We start from the raw sequence: 20492 nt of genomic DNA, 5'->3' as shown, positions 1-20492 counted from the left end.
ACAGAGTGCTGCTCCCCTACAGAGGGATATTACCTTGGGCAAGAGGAAGACTTGTTATGCAGGCAGGTAGCCCTTGTTTATGTTTGGCCCCTGAGGGGTTTTAATTTGTGTTTGCCAGAAGCCTTACTTCTTCTGAGCTACAGTTTTGACAAGTAGTTTGGGAGTTGCTGAACAGGGAGTGTGCAGAGGCCACAGAGGGACACCTGAGGAGTGCATGGTGGTTTAACCCACGGTGAGGTGCCAGGGTCATGCCAGTGTTTAGAGTCTGGCTGGGGCCTTGATCCAGGGTATGCCATAAGCTAGGCTCAAGGGGGAGTTTAAAGCCCAGAGAGGAGAAGGGAGAAAGACTGACCTAGCTTGGTCAAGAGCTAGGCAAGGACCAGGAAGGGCAGAGCCAGGGCCAGGTCCTGTGAATGACAAGGACCAGGAGCTTAAGCAGGCTCTGCAAGTGTATTGCCCAGGACCGGGCAAAGATAAAACTGAACTGGGTGATCAAGGGCTTAAATCCAGAAGCCAGTTCAGGCAGAGTGGGCCTAGGCTAAAGGAACCAGCAAGAGGAAAGGGGCTGAAGCCAGGAAGGCTGTGGTCTTGACAAGGGGTAGAGGCCTGAGGTGACCTGCTATCAGGTGGGGGCCAAGTGCTACCAAAGTCATTAATTGGTAACACCTGTGAGGCATGGACATGGCTGTAGGGGAGGTTGGAGGCTGTGATTAGTCTCTAAAGCTAACAGGTGCCCTGGGAAAACTAGCTGGCATTTAGAGGAACTGGGGCTTGCCCTGGGATCCATTAGGCAGCCTTCCTTTCAATCAAACAATTATATTACAAGATGTGACAGGCAAATGAGAAGGGCAAGGCACCGTAGAGCTGGAGCAGGGTAAGTGTTGCATGGCCACCAGGGGACGTTCCAGCCATCTGTAGAGCCCAAACCTGGTTACACTAACCACAATGACCAGAGGACTCCTGGTTCTGTGAAACTTGCCATGTGATTACTGTTGATGACAAACAGTCAAGGTCTTGGGTTTTGATCTCCTCCAAAAAAACAGGGTGCATAGCATGATATTAGCCATTAACTCAGTCTAGACTCAGAGGCAAAATATCAGGTATATCCTAGAATTCTACCTCTGACATTTGTTTTAACCCAGCAATTTATTCACACCTTCTTAATCTAGTTTATTTATGGAATGGAAATGCTTCAGTGACTTCAGTGGACTTATGCTGAACTAAGGATCCAAATCTGACTTAACAGAAACAAATTCCCATTCAATGTAAATATGACGGCTTTCAGGGGAAACTGGCTTTCCAAACCAGTTTTTTAGGGAGCCTAAAACAAGCATTTAAAGTGAAAGCTAGTTTCATCCTTAACTCTGGAGAAACTGTAGCACCTAAAGTCTATGCGGTCCTTTACAAAACAGATAGAAGAAGCTAGACCCAGTGTATGATTACTCTGAGCCATGTTTAGTCATCCACCATTGCAAAATGCTACTATTCCCATGTGATAGCCCTTTACAGGCATTTAAAAATTCTTTGTGAACAAATACAAAGAAGTCTGGTCAGTGGTGAGACTCTGACCCCAAGTATGCTAATACCATATTTTTCTCACATACCACATGTACTGGAATATAATACGCACCCAGTTCTTGAAAGGCAGAATGAAGAAAGAAAGATCTTTCCTTCTAGTAAGTAACTAAATAGCAGCAGCTAGGGAGCAGAACCTTTTTTTTGTTGTGCTCCCTATGTATCACTGTAGATCTTACTTTCTGTTCTGGGCATAAGTAGCGTAACCTGCCTGTGCTGTGTTTCTCACACATAATGGCCAGTCCAGTTTCTGGCAGCTGGTTTTGGGGTAAAGGTGTATGTGCAATGTAAGAAAATACAGTATTGAACCCTGACATGGTTCCAATGGCAATCCAAGTTGCAAAGATCAGAGACACTGGATCATACTGAAATTTTTGTCTGAGACAAATCCAAATGGGAAGAGAAAGGTAGACTCTGTAACCCTCTGACCTTCTCTCTTTTAAGGGTCACTGAAGTTTTGACCCTGATTTTCTCATTCCAAATCTTGGTCCATCCAGACAACAGGTAAATGCAATTGTTTGATCTCAGGCTTCAGTTGGTCCCAAGCTTCTCCTTTTCTCCTTCTCTCCCTTTGTCTGCTGTGGTTATTTGTCTGTCATGTACAAGCTCTGCTTGTGAGCTCTAGGATTCTTTTTTTTCCTCAGCACCTTATGTAGTCATCTGCATCAGTACAAAGGGGTTTAAAGGAAATGTACACTACTTCCATCATGTTCTAATAACATTGTATGCTGCTTTGGACTGGTGTAAATAACTATGTGCCCTGCAAAGCAATGTAAGTCAAGGCCCTCTGCTTTTTGTCTGTCTTCTGTAAATCCCCTAGTATACTTTGAGGGCTGGTTTAGTAATTATAATTTCATCCATGTAGCTAACTTGCTTGTATGGTTTCCTTGAGCAGCATTTTTCCAGCAGGCTTTAACCTATCTAGAACTCAGCTGCCCGAGATCTTTCCAAGGGCTTGGATATACCAGCCAACACATCAATCCACTTTTGCTTGCATTATGCTGGCTTCCTGTGAAGTTTCAAATTAATTTTAATGCCTCCTTTATTTTTAAGGCCTGTAAAAAGGCATTGGTTCTGGCTACCTTGGAGGACTGGGACCTATTCACAAATCCAGAGTATGACTGCAGCTTGGTTGATGCTGTGTGGTTAACTGTTTCCTCAGTTTGCCTTCAGCTGTTGCTTATCTCATTTCTGGAAGTAGCTGTTCAGTAAAATCCAAGTCCTTCTTGGACTACAGAGGCTGTTTCTCTTCTTATTTTGGTCCGAGGCATGGACAAGAACTTCACTACAATCTGTTGTCTTTCGGGTTTGAGTGACTTGAATATCAAACATTTAACACTGTGTGTTGTTCAGCAAGGCTAATTAGCTTGGGTAGAGCTCTGCCTATGCTGCTGTTGGAGCATAGTTTGTACAGAATTCACTCTACCATCTCTGTTAGACACTACACTCACCCAGGACGGTGTAGACATATATCCTTAAACTTCACTGTGCCTCAGGTGACTTGTTTGAGATGGGGATGAGAATGCCTCCCTTCCTCTCCACGGAGTAGCAAGAAGAAACCTCACCAGAAATTAACATCTGGGTGCTGATTTAGTATTACAAGGATGAGCAAATGATGGTGGTAATGGTTGGGGGGAGAGAGAGAACTTAAATTTACAGAACATGCTGCAAGGAGTTAAACAAAGGCATGGAAGTGCATTGAGCTGGAGACTATAGTTGGCTTGGCTTCTGCCTGCACTGTTGCTACTGCAGCACAAAGCTCACTGCAGGCAAACTGCTCACGAATCTGCCCCCCAGTTGCTCCACACCTGGCCTGTGCCAACTCCATGCAGTGAGGCTGTGCTGCTGGCTAATTTCGAGCTTGTGTGGGTGTGGCAATGTGAACTGCTGGTACGGCAGTAAGGCCATAGCTTTTCCCTTTGGCACAGATGGCAGGGGTGGGACTGGCTGAGTTTATGTTCTTAAGTGTGAAAGGGTTTCTATGATTTGCTAAGGAAATAGAGAAGTAATTAGCCAGGTTAGTGGGAAGTCAGGCAGGAGGCAGGGTAGATTTGCACCTTATAAACTAACCAAGATATATATAGAGAGAGCACAAGCATTTATGAACTCAAGCTCACTTCATCAGATGCTGTGAATGGACAGCAAAGAGCAGTGTATAAACAAGGGTAAAGTGATTTGAATACAAAAGGTGGGAAGGAAAGAGGGAGAGAAGTGGAGAGAGGGGATACTTCTAGGAGAGGTATACAGTCAAAGAAGCCATAGGAACCAAGGGGTCACAAACACTAATCCAGGCAATGGGGTAAAAATCTGCAGTCCTTGTTTAAACCGTACTTAACACAATCCAGTTTGTGGATGGTTCCTTGTTCTGCAATTTTTGGTTCAAACTGGTTTTTTAAATTTTGCTGCCTGAGAACAGCTCCTCTGAGGTCAGTGAAGGAATGTCCTGGGAGGTTACAGTGCTGTGCTACAAGCCTGTGTGTCTTTCTGCATAAATGGGAAATTGCAGAACAAGAAATCTCCTTCATAACCTCTTCTGTTTTCCTGCATAACTTCCTGTGGTAGGAAGACAGGCCTGGGCCTACTTCTCCCCTCATTTTCACTATTTTAGTTCAGAGGCAGTTGGTGAAGTCACACAGGCATAAAAGTAGTATGAGCTTGAGGCCAAAAGCAGACCTAAATGTCAAATTTCAGAGGTTTTTATGAAAACAGGACACATTTCCACAAAGTCCCAATTTTCCCAGTAGCTGGAGCCTGGCAGTCTCTACTCAGGCATGGTGTGGGATGAGAATGCGCCATTAGCTGTTACTCCACCTGAGATGCTAAAAGGAGTATCATTAGACCATTACTAGCACTTCTCTATTCGACTAATGCACTAGACCCGGAGATAGGCTGAGACCTAGGTCTTCTGTGTGGCAGCTGAGCCATCAGGGCTGGCTGTGAAATGCCTTATTCTATTTTTTTTTCTCTTAACATCAGGCTGCAAATGAAAATACCTTTTCAGTCCTAGTATTATTGCCCATATGGATGGCACCTTTAATGTGCGCTATTCATTGTTATAATGGCTGCACCTGTGTATAGCATGCACATTGGAACTGCAGCAGCTGTGGATTGTAATTGCAAAACATTATTTTCTGTTTCTCCCTGAAAGCTTTTTTTGTTGTTGTTGCTGTGAAGGTCTATTTATAATGACTGCAGACTCTTTCTTTCCACCAGGTTCTTTATAAATATATTACAGTGATTTCTAAACACAGGGTTTCTTTAAAGACCCACACTCATGTGCGCAAACTCTCTCCTCTCTCTCTCACACATGCACATATCTTATTGCAGCATAAAGATGTGACGGTTCTGTGGGACTCTTTGTGTGTGGTCAGTGGAAATGCTAGAATTGTTCATGTTAGCATCGCTGCTCTGAGCAATAGCCTTTATGCAGGTTGGCACAGAGGCTCAGCAATGATTAATTCATTTGTTCCTTAGACAGTCTGCCCCTGGGTGCCTGCATTACTGTGAATCAATTTACTACTTTCAGGCCTGGATTAACACAAGTGCCAATGGAGCACGCACGCAGGGGGTCCAGAACAGAGGCTAAACAACCTGGAGAAAGAGAGCTTTTAAAACGCATGGATTTTAGTTTCAACCGTCTCAGTTATCGTATCATATTTAATCCACTAAAATGCTACCAGTGCATCAATGTTTCAGGTTGTGCTTTATAAATCAAGGTTGTAGCTCAGAATTTGAAAGTATACTGACACTGGCTGTTCTCTTACTTCTCACTTTAATGAATTTTTGTCTACGCACACACAAGACGGGGGCCCAGGTACAGCCATTACACTTTTACTGGTCTAAGTGATCAGAAACCAGTCTATACCCATAATAGAACAGAATTTTGGCACACATTGACTGATTAAAAAGTGGTGGAAGCCTGTCTAAGATTTGTCCCCTGCAGCAAAGGGCCAATATGTGTTCTCTTTGCTACTGATCTAAACTACACCTCTTACAGAAAACAGTGTAACTTGGATCAGTTCTGCCTTGAGCTTTTTGAATGTGTGTACTTAGCCTGGGTTTGGAACTCCTGTTTTACTGATCCTAAAATAGTTCTCTACTGCCTGTACCTGAAGAGAACGCCTGTAACTACTGGAGTAGGAGGTTTGTTGTCCACTCTGAGCTAGTCCCTTGAGGGTAACATCAATCTTGTTCATTTACACTGCACAAGTCCAATAATTGCACCACCTATTACATACTTTCCTATGGTAGAAATATCACAGTCTGATCACTAATTCATTGAGTATAGATGGGTATGGAGAAGCAGCAGGATATCTGATTGCTTGGGGTGGGGGCAGGGAACCTTCTGGTTATTCTAGACGTATTGTCTTAAGAATTTTTTCTTAAGTCTATACAGTGTCATATATGGCTCATTCTCAGGAATTAAATTTAAAAGCAACAGTCTGGGTTTAAAGCATGGTGGCTCTATATGGTCGAGAAAACGAGTTTTGCTGAATAAATGAATAATAAAAGAATGCCTCCATCTTCCTTCATTTCTGCACTGCACAGGCTTTGATTTCTACTTTGTAGGTCACAGAACCTTTGAATAATGCATTTTGTTTCCAAAATTGAAGCCTAATTTGGATAATGACCTTACCAGTCCCAACACAGTGAAGGGATAAAATAAAATACAACACATGCTTAATAATTTTATAATTGCTATAGTTCAATGGTAGAATCACAAGCTCATCGTTATTATTATTACTATGCTTACCTGGCTCTCTTGCTTTAAGTCTCTCCTCTATCCCTACCAATAGAGAACGCTACAATCATATTCAAGATTTCATATTCACAACACAAGGAACATATGGCAATTTGGAATGTGTAACCAAATAAACTCAGAATTGCAAATTGGATGGAGAAATAGGAAGAGAAATGTCTAATCTTGGAGGAGGATGAAGATCTGTTTATATTACTATGAGATCTGGAACAGTTACTTTGGTCAGTAGGAAGTCTACTGACGAAAAAGAATTGAACAGAAAACATCTAGCTCTCTTTGTCAATGGGGAATAACTATTTTTCCTAATGAAGCACTTACCTAATTGGGTCAAAAGTGGTCCTTATTATACCATTTCCGCTGCTGGTTATCATTAATATCATTATTTTTCCTAATTAATACTTTGGTGTTAGTAAAAGATTTCTTTAATGTATTGATGTTGCATGAGCATAATTTTAAAAAAAAAGCCAAAGGAAACCTGCTTCTGTACTAATCAATGTTAATCAACTGCCTGTTCCTGCTGTATTTTAGATGCTCGTGCTAGTGGCTAGTCCAGAAGGTGGCAGTATTTCCTAATGAATTTTGAAATGTACTAAAATCCAGAAAATAATAATGTCTCTGCAGACCTAGTTTTAAAATAAAGGCAGAACAAGGCATTCAGTGTTTTTTTTTCTCATTCTTTTTTGATGGATAAAATAAAGTATGGTTCTTTCTTTTTTGTTTTAAATGTACATGTGAAAATAATTAGCATGTCTTTAGCTCAGTAACAAATTAGATATAAAAGGGGTAGTGGTTCTTAACCTTTTTAGACTCAAGGCATCCCTTGGAAAATGTCAGCTCGTAGCTTTCATTCATTTCTTGACTACAGAAAAAATAATAGTGCAATTCTGTTGCAAAGAACTCAGAAAAACCACAACAGGTCAGTCAGCATGATTTTGACACTATGGTTTTCTGTTTGAAATCTCTGGATTTATCTTGTAAATCATATGTAGGTATTTGCACACCTAACAGCACTATTATTGTGTGGTGCCCTGTAACATCCTTAAAAGAATCTCACAGCACCCCATGACATCAGAGCACCCTAGTTGAGAACTACAATTTAGATTTTAGAGTTGCAAACTGCTAGTGACAAAAATACAGCCAGTCTACTACTGGGAGGGGTTCTGAAAGGATCTTGATAAGTATAACATGACAGCTTAAGTTTATATGTATTTAGTGCTTGCTAACCTGGGGCTAGTGCGTTTATATTTCTTAATTCCACCAGCCACAAAGACTGTTAAGCTCCTTGTAAACCTGAAGTTGGGTTTTTGTGTGAATATTTTTGTTGTGAAACATTTTGGGTGCTTTATTATCCCTTGCTATTTGTGCATTCAAGGTTAAGAAGAAAGGAGGAGAGCAGAGGCATTTCAATAAGATGAGGCAGAAAAAAGAAAACCAATAAAAATTTTCCAGATAACAAGACCCATCTGAATGCTTCATACAAACAAAACTTGAATGCCAAGGCTATACTGAGTTGTTATTCAAGAACTGGAAAATGTTAGTTTATGAAATGTTTCTAAGACTGTTTGCACGGAAGTTTCCTGAGCTTTATCTTTTTTGGGGAAAGAGGGAGAAAGCTTTCACCTTGCACATGTGAAAGGGACTGAAGGCATTGGATAATGGAATAATGCAAGTGAGAGCTATGAAATCTATTCTGCGCACCTATACTGATGCCCATATTTCTGCCTGGAAACCCCTGAGTTATATTTGTGTCAAGTCCTTTGGGAGCAGCAGTGTGGTAAATTTTGCTCCAGAAGGTTTTGTGAAGATGACAAACATCCTTGAGAGACACAGGAGACTCTGCCACCTGACCTCCATTTAATGCATTTTCTTTTTTTAATCCCATGTGAATTTGGTACTTATGGAAGATATTGGATTCATAGCTGTGGTGACTTAAGTGCTTGGTTTATCCACAAAGCCACTGTAGCAGCAATTTAACCTGTTTGCAGTGGCTGGTAAATATTACCCAATACTGCCTTGGATGGACCAGAGCCAGAGGCAAGAAAGTATCGTAGCAGTTATAATAGCAGCTATAGCAAATGAAACTCCCCCACGTATATTTGTAACATGATGGGATGGGAAGGGAAAGGAATGGGAGGGGAGGATTCACATGGTTTGTCTTTGGGATTGGGATGGGGTCGTGCTGATGAAGAGAGACCAGACTGACTGAGCATAGGTGGGTGCAAGTGACAAGGATTTTGGGGTGACCATGACTGTGCCCAGAGGAGTCTCCAGTGAGAGTCCAGGGGTGGGGACTGGGGAGCTGGGGTGGTTTACATGCGCCTCCTGATGTAATACATTAGGAAAGACATTCTAGGGGTAAATTGGTATTTGACTCCCTCTACTGAAATCTGTGGGGAATGACACATGAAGCTTAACTTGCTTGAAAGTGCCATTTGTGCAAACATGATTGCCATGTCATGCAAACAAAAATGCACCACACCAAAAAAAAGGCACGTTAAAATTTGCAAGCACTCTACATTAACACCCATGTCATCTGCACATGCCCTTAGAGTCTCCCTCCCCACTGATTCCTTGAGGTCTTAGGCAAGACTGCCAAAAAGGGTCCTAGTTGGTGTCCTTATGATGCAGGTTGGTCGCCTACCTCATAGAAAATGCACAGAGGCATGCTGCTCAGTAGCATTCAGAGGTGAAAGATGCAATCCCTGAATCATTCACTACCCATCCCCTGAACCATGCAGGATGTTCCCTTGGAACTTTTTGTACAACAAGCCATAACGTCAGAAGGCTAAGAAATTCTCATTTTGGTTAAGAAACTGATTCATTAAAATTTAAGAAGCTGAAATTAAATTTTCTCATCTTTTTTCCAAGTTTGATCATATTTCTCAGGGTGGTCAGTATTTAAAGAGACCCCCAAAAAACCTTGTTCTGTTCACTATGTGAAAAACTGAGGATTTAAAAAAAATATCCAGATTGGGATGTTAACTCTGAGACAGAGCAGAGCAGCATGTGTGTGCTGGCTCTGGCAGTATATGCAACATTTTGCTCAGCAGTTTTTGTGTCGTGTGAACAATAGGGTGAGGATTACTGATAGGCAGCAGAGAAGGTTGAACAATTGGTTGAAAGACAATAACAACAATTGTTAAATCAAGTGGATTTTTCTAGCTGATAACAGACGGGGAGTTTGGCTTTTACTTCTCATTAGTATCTCCTAATTTTTTATGCCATACCTCTAACAGCTGTCAAAGCTGACAATGTCAACTACTGATGTAGCACTACACTGGAGGAAACTGTTGGAGTGAATTAGTTCTAGAGAGTCTGCTGCTTCAAATTGGTGGCTTACTCTTATATGTACTCACAGGCGCGTATTCTTGTTTATCCCATGTTTCTTCCACACAGTGGGAAATATTTATACTCTATGTAGGAGCAAGAAAATGTTGGCAGGATTTGTGCATACATGAAATTCATCTGCAGCTTCAGATGTGGCTTTGAGATTATATGGACAGTATTTATTATAATATGATAGAATAAGGTACCGTATAATGTATTTGATTCTCTTTAACTTTTTCTTTCATGGAAAAATATATACTGCAGGAAAAGTACCATGTTTAATGCTGGGGTATCTGCATGGTCTCCAATGAGAAAATATTGCAGGCGTTTTGTATTGGCGGTGTCATCCTGGTTCATTTAGATCAGGGGCATCAAACTCACTCTGTCCCCTGGGCTGGTCCACACCATGGGGATCCTTGTTGGCTGGATCTGGATGTGTTGGCAAGGCTGAGCGGTGGCAGTGGAAGCAGTAGTGATGGGGTGGGCAGCAGGATGAGCAGTGCTGGTGGAGATGAATGTGCCCATTGCTTGCCCCCTGCTGCCAACACATGTGCCAGTGACGTTCCAAGCCCCAGATTTTGGTGGCAGGCTTCACCCTCTCTTGCCCTCTACTAGTCCACTCCATTGTTGGTTAGTTTGATACCCTGTGTTTAAATGACTTGCCCATACTTCCATAAAACCATCATAAAGTCTGGCATAATGGACATATTTTCTTCTGGTGAGGCCACATACTATACAGTTTTGCAGGTTAAGATTAAGTTACTATATTATAATATGGCTTTCTCTTTCAGCCCCTGACTCCTATAAAGAATCCCTTGAAAATTTGAGAGTACAGATCCAAAAAGTCTTCATAGTTTCATAGTTAGTAGGGTCGGAAGGGACCTGAGCAGATCATTAAGTCCGACTGTTGGGGAACCACTCTCTCCCCAGCCTGAGTCAGCTCCCGCTCGTTCAGCTCCTGGGGTCCAGCGTGCGGGGTATTTTCCACTCCCTGGGATGGCCGTGGCTCTGCTTCCCGGCTATCTGCCCCCTACACTGCTGTAGCCGCCATTTTTATCCTTGCCGGCTGGCCGTAACTGCACAAAAAGGTGGCTAATGAGCTGCATGGGTTCCTTCTCCTGATCCACATGCGTCCAGTCCTGGGCTGCCGGTAAGTGATGTTCGTTACCCTGCCCCCCCGGGACACCGACCCCTTGCCATGGCAGGAAAGAGTACTGGGGTCAAACGACCCCAGCAAGGTGATTGTCTAGCCTTGTCTTAAAGACCCCCAGGGTAGGAGCCATCACCACTTCTCCTGGAAGTTGGTTCCAGACCCTAGCCGCCCTGACAGTGAAGTAGCGCCTCCTGATGTCTAATCTGAATTTATCCTCTGCCAGCTTGTGACCGTTATTCCTGGTCACACCTGGTAGTGCTTGGGGGAACAGGGACTCCCCCAATGCCTGCTGATCCCCCCTGACTAGTTTGTAACAGGCCACTAGATCTCCCCTCAGCCTTCTCTTGTGGAGGCTGAACAGGTTCAGGTCCCATAGCCTCTCCTCCCTGCTGTCCCCTGATCATGTGAGTGGCCCTCCTCTGGACCCTCTCCATGTTGTCCACATCCCTCTTGAAGTGCAGCGCCCAGAACTGGATGCAGTACTCCAACTGTGGCCTGACCAGTGCGGCATAGAGGGGGAGGATCAGCTCCTTGGACCTGCTTGAGATGCATCTGTGGATGCACGACAAGGTATGGTTGGCCTTCCTGACTGCATCCCCATACTGCCGGCCCATTCATCTTGGCATCAATGATGACTCCAAGATCCTTTTCTGCCTCTGTATGGACAAGAAGGGAGTTCCCCAGCCTGTAGGTATGGTGCTGGTTCTTCCTCCCCAGGTGCATCACCTTGCACTTGTCAGTGTTGAATCCCATCCTATTCTCATCTGCCCAGCCCTGTAACCTGTCGAGGTTCGATTGCAGCCTATTCCTTCCTTCTAACATGCCCACATCCCCCCACATCTTAGTGTCATCAGCAGATTTGAACAGGGTGCTTTTTACATCCTCGTCCAAGTCACTGATGAAGATGTTGAACGGTGCAGGCCCGAGGACTGAGCCCTGGGGGACCTCACCACCCGCATCGCTCCAGGTCAAAAACGATCCATCCACCACCCCCCTCTGGGTGTGGCCCTCCAGCTAGTCGGTGACCCATTTGACTCTTTAGGTGTCGACACCACAGTCCCCCAGTTTTTTAATGAGAACGGGGTGAGAGACAGTGTCGAAGGCCTTCCGAAAGTCCAGGAAGACTATGTCCACTGCTACCCCTGCATCTAAGGATTTGGTGACCTGGTCATAGAAGGCCACCAGGTTGGTCTGACAGGACCTGCCTCTAATGGACCCATGTTGGCTGCCCCTAAGCATAATCTCCCCTGCTGGCCTCTCATGGACACGTGCCAGAATAATTCTCTCAAAAAGCTTGCCCAGGATCGAGGTAAGACTAACTGGCCTATAGTTCCCTGGGTCCTCCTTTTTTGAAGATGGGAACCACATTGGCCCTCTTTCAGTCCTCTGGCACCACACCAGAGCACCATGAGTGCTCGTAAAGCTGTGCCAGGGGTCCCGCAATGACTTCAGCTAATTCCCTCAGCACTCTGGGGTGGAGATAGTCCGGACCAGCTGATTTAAATACATCCAGTCCCTCCAGAAGTTTCCTGACTAGATCCTCATTGACCCTTGGCCTAGGTGCACCTCCCCTGGGGTCTCGGGGGGGGGGGGGGAAGCCCAGGGGGGGCCTGATCTGGTCCCTGCTCAGGAAAATGGAGGCAAAGAAGTCGTTAAATAGGTTAGTTTTGTCGTCTGGTGTGATGACCAAATTTCCTAACATGTCTTGCAGGGGCCCCACGTTACCCGGTACCTTCTTTTTGCCCCCTATGTATTTAAAAAAGGACTTCTTGTTGTCCTTGATCCTGGAAGCTAGTCCCAGTTCCATCTCTGCCTTGGCCTTCCTGACTGCCCCTCTGCATCCCTGAGCAACCGCAGTATAATCCTCCCTGGTGATGGCCCCTCCCTTCCATTGGGTGTGCACCTCCCTTTTAGCTAGGAGACATTCCTGGATGCTTTTGGTGAGCCATGGGGGCTTTTTTTGCCCTCTTGCTCCCTTTGATCCATGTTGGGATTACCTCCCTTTGGGCTTAGAGGATCGTCTCCTTAAGGAGCAACCACTCTTCTTGGACACCTGGCTCCCCTCCCTACTGGGACCTCAGTGCTTCCCCGACTGTTCTCCTTAGCTCATTGAAGTCTGCCCTCCTGAAATCTAGGGCTTCTGCCTTGCTGCAGGCCTTTGCCACCTTGCTCTGGATGGTGAATTTCAGCAGGCGATGATCACTGTTGCCCAGGTTGAGCACCCGCAGCCCCCTCACCAGGTCGTCACCCGTGGCCAGCACCAGGTCCAACAAGGCATCTCCCCTGGGGGGGCTGTGCACCTCCTGGGTGTGATGGAGGTCCTGCATTCTGCCTAGGAACCTACGTGAGCGGTCAGACCTGGCTGACTGCTCTTCTCAGCAGATGTCTGGAAAGTTCAGGTCACCCATGATGACCACGTCCTTTGACCTAACTAATTCTGTGAGCTGACTTAAGAATTCCTGGTCTAGCTCTTCCCCTTAGTTGGGTGGTCTGTAGTAGACCCCCACCATTAAGTCTCTTTCCCCTCGACTGCCTTGTATTCTAACCCAGAGCACTTCCGTGTGCCCCTCCTCTGACTCTTTGATACCTGGTGAGGATGTGTATTCCTCCTTAATGTAGAGTGTCACCCCCCGGCCTTTCCTCCCTGTCCTGTCCTTCCTGTACAGCATATAGACCTTGATATTCACTGCCCAGTCAAGCGTTGGGTCCCACCATGTTTCAGTGAGCCCCACTATGTCTGGGTTGGTGTCAGCTAGCAGGAGGGTAAGTTCCTCCTGCTTGTTTCCCATACTATGGGTGTTTGTGTAGAGGCATTTGAGGCCTCCTATGGATGTGTGCACTGGCCCCCTAATCTCAGCATTGCCCTGGCCCCTGTTGCTTACCTGTGTAAGGTGAAGGAAGTATGCATGATTATCTGGTATAGAAGCATTCACCTCCAAGTCATTGGTTCAAATATAGTTCAGGGTGCTTAAATAGCAATTGTCATCTGTTGGTTGTGAAGCGAGTTGATAGTCTTAAGTATGTTTTCTGTGGGGCAGATTTCCAATTCATAAGAAAACATTACTGTAACTGATACTCTTGTTAATCTCTAGAGAAGCCAGAGATCAAATAGATCATGGATACTGAATTTCTCCCATTAAGCCCTTGTCTACACTACACTAAATATAAAGCTGTCCCTCAAAATAGGAAAATTCACAATAAAATTGGAATGTTCAAAGATGTTTCTCTCGTGTTTGGCTCAGAATGAACTATGTTGCATTTCTCATGAAATTGTCCATGGTAACCTTTATGACTTTTTTTCTTTTAAATCAAAATAACTTTTGAAATGTTCAGTTTTCAGAGGAAAAAACAATGGATTTGAATAAACAAATGTCACTCATCTTTTCAATAACATTTTCAATAAACGCATAGAAAATAATTTTGTAGAAGCATGGAAGATTTTGATTCTTAATATTTTTTATGAAAAGCTTAATTTTTTTAAAAGAAAAAGTTCATTTTTCAATGTGAAAAACTTTAAGCCTAAATTCTTTTAACTACTTCTATTGAGTAAGTATTGCAGGCATTTTGAATTGACTGATCACCTTAGTCTTTTTAAATGACCTGTCCAAAGCTTAATGAAATCACCATACAATTTGGCAGAGTGGATGTTTTCTTGTCTGGAAAAGCCAAATATTATGTTGTTTTAGGTCAAGATCAGTGTACAGTCAAAGCAACGCAAGTTAAAATGTACTGCATTTACCAGAACTTCTGGCTTTAGCTAAGCTCTGAATCAGCCTGTCCTTGTAATACGAAGGCATTCTCACCAAACTCCAAATTAAAGCTGCACATGCATGTAAATATCTTTGATTCTGACTTCATTGGTAAAAATATATTTATACCATAACCTTTCATGAACTCCAACTTAACCTTTCCCCTCTTGGTCTGGCTGTGATTTCTTGAGTCATTAATTAGTGCAACATTAACCTGTACAACTGGCACCTGGGTGAGAGCATTTGCTTTAAGAAAGTTAGCATGTGAGCCACATTGTAAAGCTATGTATCCAAGTGTATCAATTCCACTGGGTCCAGTCTGGTGCTGTATTCATGTGAGGGTCTAGGCCAGAAGGGCTCCTATTTCATGGTTCCTAGCACTTCTGCAATATGGAAGTCTCCCGGATTCATTCCATTCCTTCTTTCAGTGAAATGTGCAAGAATATGGCTAATTATTCATGTGTAGATGAAGTGGGGGCCCTAAATTGAAGCGGTTGGTTTTTAAAAACACTGCTTCAATTTAGGGCCAATTCAACTCCCATGTTGTGCACACATCTGACTTACCTGCCTCTCTGGCAGTGTGGAGGGGGAGGGCGAGCCGCTGGCAGGCGGAGTGGTCCCTGGGCTGCAGGGGGGAGGGGGGTGGTGCTTCCCTCTGTAGCTGCGACAGCCCCCACCCCCAGTGGCACCCACCCGCAGGCACCTGATTTGGGTGGTCCTGGGGGGCATCACAGCTGCAGAGGGAAGCACCAGGCCCCTGTACAGCTCAGGCCAGTAGGCAGGCTCTGGCGGTGGAAAAAAACAAATCAGGCTCGCCGCTTTTCCCCAGCTCTCTTAGGTGGAACCTGCCTTCCCAGGCTGCTGCTAGGCTGCCTGCAGGGCTTCCTGTGCACGGAGCCCAGTGTTTTGCTCCGCAGCTGGTAGGGCATCAAACGTGGGTGACTGGTGCCACTTTAGGGGCCCCCAGTGGCAAAACTTACGGCCCCTGCGGCCACAGCGCAGCCACTGTCTACATCCAGTGCTCCCATTCCCCAGCTGGCGCTCAGAGGAGAGGCACCGGCACTCCTGCTTGCCCCCCCCCCCGCCCATTGCTTAAGTGGGGAGTGCGGCCTGACGGGGGGGTGCACCAGTGCTCTCAGGGGGTGCAGATGCACCCCCATGTATCCCCTACATGTTGCCACTGGCAGTGAATTAAAACTCCTCGGAGGACTTTTAGTTTGCTGTGCCCCAAATCATTTAAGGCGCATTACACCACCAAATTTGTTTCAGCAGCTGGAATTAATGTGCAATACGCTGCCAACGTGAGAACACCGACACCATTAAAGTGGTGGAAAACCTTTTAACCCACTTTAAAGTGCTGTGCACACATGCCCATCGTTTCATCTACACATGGCCATTTTGAGCAAATAGGAGGAACTTCAAGCAGCACTCAGTCTATTATACTTGGTTGCAATTCAGAATTTCCAATCCATGGATATAGCGATATTTCATAATTTGGTTTTGTTTTTATTCAGTCAATAATCTTCATGTGAAATAATAATTCTTTAAATAAATACAGTTAAGAAAAATTTCATTTCAGAATCTCAAAATTACCTTTTGAATTGATTTGATATGAGGGATTTTGTTATTATATGAGGGTTATTTTATTCCATGATACACCAGTTCTCAGGCATATATCATTGAATAAACTAAAAATAATAAGTATAAAAATTAGAGAAGCCCTATAAGTTTCATTTAAACCTTTGTTTTGGAATTCTCCAATGAAATTCCTATACATTCTGAAAGGAAAACCTCTATACCTTTCCCTCTGCCCAATTTAAAAAATTTTTCCAATGAGAATTTTTGTCAATACTGAAATTTTAGAACATTTTCATTTAGAAAAAATGGCATTTTTTTTACCCCCGAAAAAATCAACAAAATGTTTCTGACTTAAGCCATGCAAACTAGTAGAAATCCTCTTCTCCACCCACAGGGGTGTAGCTGGACATATTTTTGCCACAGGCACCGATGCCACACGGAGCAGTTGCAGTGGGTGAGCTGATGTCGAATGCAGCTGCTATTTTTGCACTATGTTGCATTTCTCATGAACCCCCCACTAAGTCGGTGCCATGTTCACCTTCCTTGGTTATGCTACTGACTTCCATTTTATTCTGGTGAGAGGATTTCATGAAGAGAGACAGAATCTGAGTAAGAATTCTGACTAAATAGACAGTGGGTGTGTCTACACGTGCATATTTACTGCACAGTAATTTAAGTTACTGCACAGTAACCAAAATTACTGCACAGTATGGGCATGTGTCTACATGTGTGCACCTGTACTGTGCAGTAACTATAGTGACTTATGCTGACTTGGGCATAAATTTGCTACCTGCAGGATTCAGGTAGTAAGTTTATGCCTAATTAGTTACTGCGCAGTAACTAATCACAGGGTGAAATTCCCTTTACAGGCTGGGTATAGCTTAATGAAGCACACCTGCCTGAATGAATCATACCAGTATGGTTCTGCCACCTATTAAGAGAAGGGGGCAAAAGGAGAATCCTCTGCCATCTTTTAGTTTCCATCCCCACAGTGTCTAAGCCATGAGTATAAAAAGAACTTACTGGGTAAAGCAAAGGCAGAGGGGACACCACAAAACCCTTGAGAGTTCGTTTCTAATGCTGAATGCATTGAGGCTTATGGATGATTTTTTTAAAATCTATGATGGCACTGAGTTCCATAGTCTAGTTCAGGTCATGCAAACATCCTGCCACAAGCTTCCCCTTCAACTATTGCTGTCATAGGAGAGAGAGGAGGATCATGGAAGAAGAAGCTGTCTTTTAGGGGAGCAGAGCTTGTTCCAGAAAGAAGGGGGAACTTGAACTAGATTCTGGTTTCAATGGGGAGCTTGCATTAGTACCAGACCTTAGGTTGATACATTTCCAGAGCCCTCTGTTGGCAAGCAGATGGACTGGTATTATGATGCATTGGTCAGAGATTTTTCAGGATGTGTGGCTTCATTTTTAATAATAACAGGAAGGGCTAAAGATCCTTCACTTTCATGTGCACCAAATTCACCTAATATATAAGTAATAAATACAGCTGTAATAGGTTTTCAGTACTTTGTAAGCCCCTAGGCTCCTTGTTTATTCCGTGTGTCTTAGCTCCCAATGCTGAATCAAAGCTCTGCTGAGGCATTGACTGGCCACAATGGCACAAGTAGGTAATGAAGAGGGAAGGAATATTACTGAGGCTGAACGAGCTTCCCTAGCAGATCTCTAATATTGTCCAGGTGGCCAGTGATCTGGAAGCAAGTATGTGCGAATAGCACAAAGTCATTTTCATTTCATCCCTGTAGGCAGCAACCACTCCTGTTTGTGTGAGATCTGGAAAACCTCCTCCTCATGCTGGTTCTGACTGATAGCTGGAAGAAGTTCCACTAGCGTGGGACAGCTGAGGTTTGCATATGTTCTCAGCTTTCATGGTGCATGCAGGACTTTATTACTGGACATTCAAACGAGTCTCCTTGTCAAGGGACAACTGTCTGGTGACAAGGCTGTACTTCACACAGTTACATCCCTAGCAATCTCCTCCAATTTCCACACTTCTTGTCCTGAACTGAATAGAATAGCACAGTGAAGATAATGATCCTCATTTATATCAGTTAAGGTCTCAACCCGCTCTGGAATTTTCTTCATTAGACTTGTAAGCTGTATTTATTTTAATTTATCCTATATTTGCAGAGTGGTTTGCTGCAATGTTATTAATGCTTCTCTTTTCAGTGTACCACGGTGGCAGAAATGCACCCCCTCATTTCATTTAACCTCCATACCCATCTTCCACCTCCCCCACATCCCATTTTTCAATTTTTGTTTCAAATCATTGCTGAAACACCAAGTAGAACCAGATGCAGTTTGTATCCTGGAGTTATTGTGTAGTGACTGTCAGAGGTGAAAATGCAGCAGCTAAAAAAAAAATCTTCAGCACTAGGATGGATGATGCTTTCAAGGACATGGGTCATATTCTGTTCTCACTGAAGTAATTTTGCCATTTCCACTAGGTTGTTTGAATTCTAAAAAGGTGTTCCTAATCCCACATAGTGCAACAGGCCTACCATTTGAACTGAAGGAGAACCAGAGAGCCCAGAAAACTATTGCGTGTGAGTCAATAAGTAACAAAATAGGAATGGGAGTGAGTGAAAGCCAAAAGTTTAAAATGAAGGCACCAGATAGGGGAATCAAGTAGCAGAAAAACCCAAAGCCATGGGTGGATCCAGGATTTTGCAAAAGGGGACATGGGAGCAGTGACCTGTGCTCTAGGGATGGCTGCTTAGGCTGTGCTGTTGCTGCAAGTCCAGCTTCCATTGATCCCCTGCCTGAGAATCAGACTGAAATTTTCAAGAAGTTTAAGAAAATTTGATACCTACCTGCAATTGAAAATTCATAGGAGGTAGGTAGCTCACTCCCATATGTGTCTTCTGATAATCTCTAGATTTTTTCCTTTACCAGCGAGCAGTGTTAGGGTTTTACTCCTTGTAGATCTTGAACAAAGGATTTCAAAGGCATCGCATTTTCAGAGCATCCTGGGCTCCAATAGGAGCCATAAGTGAAGCATTCTTTGAGAATCAGACCCTCTATTCACAGAAGTGCAAGATCTGTAATAGGATGAGGGACACTAAAGTGATCCACTAGAACAAAGAATAATAAGCAGAATGCCTACACATAGGTTTTCTGAATGAATCTGAAGTGACTATTTTGCTCCCCCCTCCCTTTTTTATATTTTTTCTTCCCCCATCTCCCTTCTCCTTGTTGTTTGTTCTGGATTGGTGTTCTAACCCACATTAATGACTCAATAGAGAGAAATCTTTTTTGTAGTATTTAGTTTACTATGAGTCACTTACACTATTGGAAATGGGAGTTCTTGCTAAAATACTTACAGGTCATTGTACAGAAGTCACCCTGAGACCATTATTTCCATTGTTACTTATTTTTGCATTGATACTGATTTGTATTATCTCCGACACCGAGGTACATTCTTCCACTGGGAACTGTGAGGAGGTGCAAAGCAGAGTAAGGTAGACGGGTAGACTCTGAAAGCTGCCAAAATTCTGCTTGCTTTCTTTCTGCTGCAGCTCAGTAGAGCTGTGAGCAGCAGAATCATTACAGCTGCTGACCTAGGAAGACAGTATTTGCCTGGGCTTACTTCTCAGTGTAGGTTTTAAAATTAAAAAAGGAAAGTCTTGGTCCTGCAGAAGCTTCTGTTTGATTGTAACGGGTACGATTGTTTCAATCCATGCTCCTGAACTTGGAGTGCTAAGACCTGATATGTCTTTACACCCACCTCTTCTTACCTTTACACCTGAAGAATGCTTCACCCCTTAGACAAGTGGGGAAAAAAAATGGCCGCAGTGTTTTCAGTTACCAAGCTAACAAAATATAAATATACAGGGAAAAGGATCTGTCAGGCTCTTCAGCGGCTTTAAAGATGGTGTTAACATGTTTGCTTCTATAGAAAGGTTTATAGACATGTTTCCCATCAATGAGCAGCCCTGACTGCATTAATTCCTCCCATTGAAACAAATGAGTCTGTGGATGGATCTGACTGCATGGCTTTCAAGGGAATTCATTCTGTATCTTTCATGTTAGCGATATCTGTGAAAAACAGGAAACTGTTTTCCCATCTCATTCACATAATAGATAAGATGAGAAATTAGGTGCTGGATGAGCATCCTGGGGGCTGTTCATTTTGTCACAATAAATAAGGCTTGGCTGCTGCTGCTTCATGTCCATACACATGCATGCATGCGCACGCGCACGCACACACACACACTCACTCTCCAGAGCTTCCCATTTAAGAGCAGTTCAGCGTCGTGCCCACAGATTCTTCTTTTCTTCCCGAGAGGCTTTTCCTCACATAATTTCTTCTCTTTTAGCCAAAATTGCTATAGAATTG

The 20492-nt window shown here is 43.8% G+C and overlaps 1 protein-coding gene across 2 annotated transcripts in view; it reads left to right on the top strand.

Annotated features, from left to right (window-relative positions):
• The window catches only part of MBOAT1 (membrane bound glycerophospholipid O-acyltransferase 1), a 162062-nt gene that overhangs the window by 98440 nt on the left and 43130 nt on the right, over positions 1-20492 (top strand). Inside the window, exon 13 of one of the 2 annotated variants that reach the window (XM_090039414.1) lies at positions 6372-6916. The exons of the other annotated variant lie outside the window; for it this stretch is intronic. Within the exon in view, the coding sequence (XP_089895540.1) occupies positions 6372-6450 (79 nt within the window). The 3' untranslated portion in view covers positions 6451-6916. Of the gene's footprint in view, positions 1-6371; positions 6917-20492 lie in introns of those variants that run through there. 2 annotated transcript variants of the gene reach the window in all.

Source organism: Crocodylus siamensis, chromosome 3 (genome assembly GCF_052110815.1).
Source record: "Crocodylus siamensis isolate JL-2025a chromosome 3, ASM5211081v1, whole genome shotgun sequence".
Taxonomy (NCBI): Eukaryota; Metazoa; Chordata; order Crocodylia; family Crocodylidae; genus Crocodylus; species Crocodylus siamensis.
This window is presented reverse-complemented; position numbering and strand designations above follow the sequence as displayed.